Source organism: Anastrepha ludens, chromosome 4 (genome assembly GCF_028408465.1).
Source record: "Anastrepha ludens isolate Willacy chromosome 4, idAnaLude1.1, whole genome shotgun sequence".
In the NCBI taxonomy this organism is placed as follows: Eukaryota; Metazoa; Arthropoda; class Insecta; order Diptera; family Tephritidae; genus Anastrepha; species Anastrepha ludens.
The window spans coordinates 9,770,988-9,773,633 of NC_071500.1; the positions used below are offsets into that span (position 1 = coordinate 9,770,988).

The window sequence follows — 2,646 nt, forward strand, 5'->3', positions numbered from 1 at the left end:
AACCAATTTCTATGAAGAAAAACCTTTCAAAGCTGTATTAACAGCGTATTTTTAATTTTGGAGGTAATCTGCCATATGTGAGCGGGTAGACAAATTTTATGGATTTATTGCTAATTACTGCATATGTGAACGTACTTTTAGTATTATCTATGCTTTTAGTTATGGTAACCACATGACTCGCTCCCATTGAAATAATTACTGGAATTTACCACTGGCAACTCTATCTTAATATAAGTATTTTTCACGGTGTATAGAAGTAAAAAAATGTCAAGAATGATAGAAGGATCAAAGCAAGATAGAAGAGATTGTATTCTCCACGATTCCATCCCAGTTGAGTATTTTTAGATTTGACAGTTTTCTGTGTGTAAGCTTTATCAAATTTCTCCATTGGTGGCATATGTCACATAAACACAAATACTCAGTTTTGGGGTGCTTTGTTTCTTTTGTTAATAATACTAATGCTGTGTGAATTGATAACCTTTGCTATTGTCGAGACGTCCACGAGGTTGCCGCAAAATATTTGAATCAATAATTCGGTGATAAGCCGTCTTGTCATTGGTATCACAAACCATTCAAACAGTGAACGTGAAACGTACCGGTCGGCAAAAGCGGTGGCATCGGCTATTCAACTTGGTGGAAAATCATTGAGCATAACGCTAGACCAATGGCTTCGATTACAACATTCGCACGTTTCGGCTTACAGCTGAGCAATGCGGCTAAAAAGTCTTTGCGTGCTACAGCCTCACCGTTTAATCAACAGTGGCGCTCCTTCAATGTGAGCAGTTTATTGCTGGCAGGTGAAAATAAATATTTGTTTTTATAGATTTATGCAATAGCTGCAGCGCTCATAGTAATGATAATACAGCGAACAGCTGATAATCCAGTGAACTTCAAACTGTACTGTTTGAATGCGAATTGATTTTAGTGCTGCCAATTAGATTGAAATTTCGTTTAAATTTCAAACTTAACTTTCCTTTTAGAGCGTCGCTACACGGAAAAGCACGAATGGGTGTCGGTGGAAGGCACAACAGCAACGGTGGGCATTTCCGAGTATGCACAAGATGCGCTTGGGGATGTAGTTTTTGCACAGCTACCGGACCCGGGCACAGCATTACAACAGCACGATGAATGTGGTGCATTGGAGAGCGTGAAAGCGGCTAGTGAGCTGTACTCACCACTTAGCGGTAAAGTGACTGAGAAGAATGACACCGTTGAGGAGACGCCCGGTTTAGTTAACAGCAGCTGCTACGACAAAGGTATGTCCCAATACGTTACGTTATATTTCTGCCAGGATATTTAACAAATTTGTGATTAGGTTGGCTGTTTAAGTTGACTGTGAGCAATACAACTGAACTTGAAAAGTTGATGAGCGAGACTCAATATAAAGAGTTCCTCAAGGCTGCAGAACATTAATTGGAGAATAATGGTTGCTTTATTTATCGGTATGATCGTCTTATCGCAAAAACAAAAATATGTTTAAATATTAAAAAGAATCTTTCGCTTGCTTTACGTTGTTGCTTTACAAGATAATTGGGGTTTATTCTATATACTTATGTATGTAAGATTATAAATATTGACAAAATGTATATATTTTATGTGGTAATCATTTTGTACCATAGTTCTAGGCTTAGTTCGTATATTTGTTGCCATGCATCTAAACACACATTTTTGTTATAAACCAGAAGAGAACGCATTTATGTGTTTTTGGCGCGTGGAAGTCAATAAAATATAAATGAAAAACAAAAAAATGAAACTTATATTGAATGTATTGGAACAGATCTTTTGTGTTTCAGCCATTTGTAAACTTATATTAGTTTTATTTCGGAAAAGTGACTATGTACAAGAAAATAGTAACCTTAATAGTTGTATTCTGCAAAAAATTATATATTTAGTGCGAGGAATGGCAACAACAAAGCAATTGACAAATAAAACTACCACGTTGTTTTGTGTGGAAGAGTAATAAATCAAATTTAGCATTAAAAATTAATAATAATCATAATTCGCAGCAAAATAATTAATTTCACCAGGAACTTGCTTGCACATTCAAAGTGGTAGATAGTTTATATAAAGCAATGCAGTTTATTACTTTACATGCGCTTTTTTCGGATGGAAACCAAGTGTTAGAGAAACAGGAAAGTTGCAGTGAAATAATCTTCTCTTTAAGAGGTTATATACAGTTAGAAGGCCGAACAAAGCGAATTTTCCAGAATTTTTTTCTGCGAAAAGTTTTAAATTTATTGATCTAAAAATTTGTACTCGTACACATATTATGTTATCTTTTGTAACTGTATTTTAAGAATTACTATTAGTAAATATATGTATTTGGAAAGGAGCTACAGTTGATCTCCGGGAGCTCCTCTCAAAAAAGACGTTTGGCCACAATGGCGGTTTCTTAAAAAAAAAAATTGAGTTTTGATCAAAATTTTGGCCTTAAAGGGTTACATAGGTTTCGTCGGGTAAAAAAAGTCCTATTTTCAATATTTTTTTATCTATGTAAAAAATTATTTATTTAATTCAAAATTTTTTCTGTCTTATAGATAGATATGTACATATTTAAAGAAAAATTTCTGAAATTAAAAAAAAAAAAAAATTAAAACTCCTTCATTGAGACGTCATTTCCGGTGCCCCTCGAAAAAACGGTGCGTC

General features: G+C 34.5%; 1 protein-coding gene across 1 annotated transcript; it reads left to right on the top strand.

Annotated features, from left to right (window-relative positions):
* Positions 1-316: 316 nt before the first annotated feature.
* LOC128860478 (glycine cleavage system H protein, mitochondrial) lies at positions 317-2,646 on the top strand. Its single transcript, XM_054098039.1, has 3 exons — positions 317-797; positions 981-1,256; positions 1,316-2,646. The coding sequence occupies exons 1-3, from the start codon at positions 665-667 to the stop codon at positions 1,411-1,413; spliced, it is 507 nt and encodes a 168-aa protein (XP_053954014.1). The 5' UTR covers positions 317-664; the 3' UTR covers positions 1,414-2,646.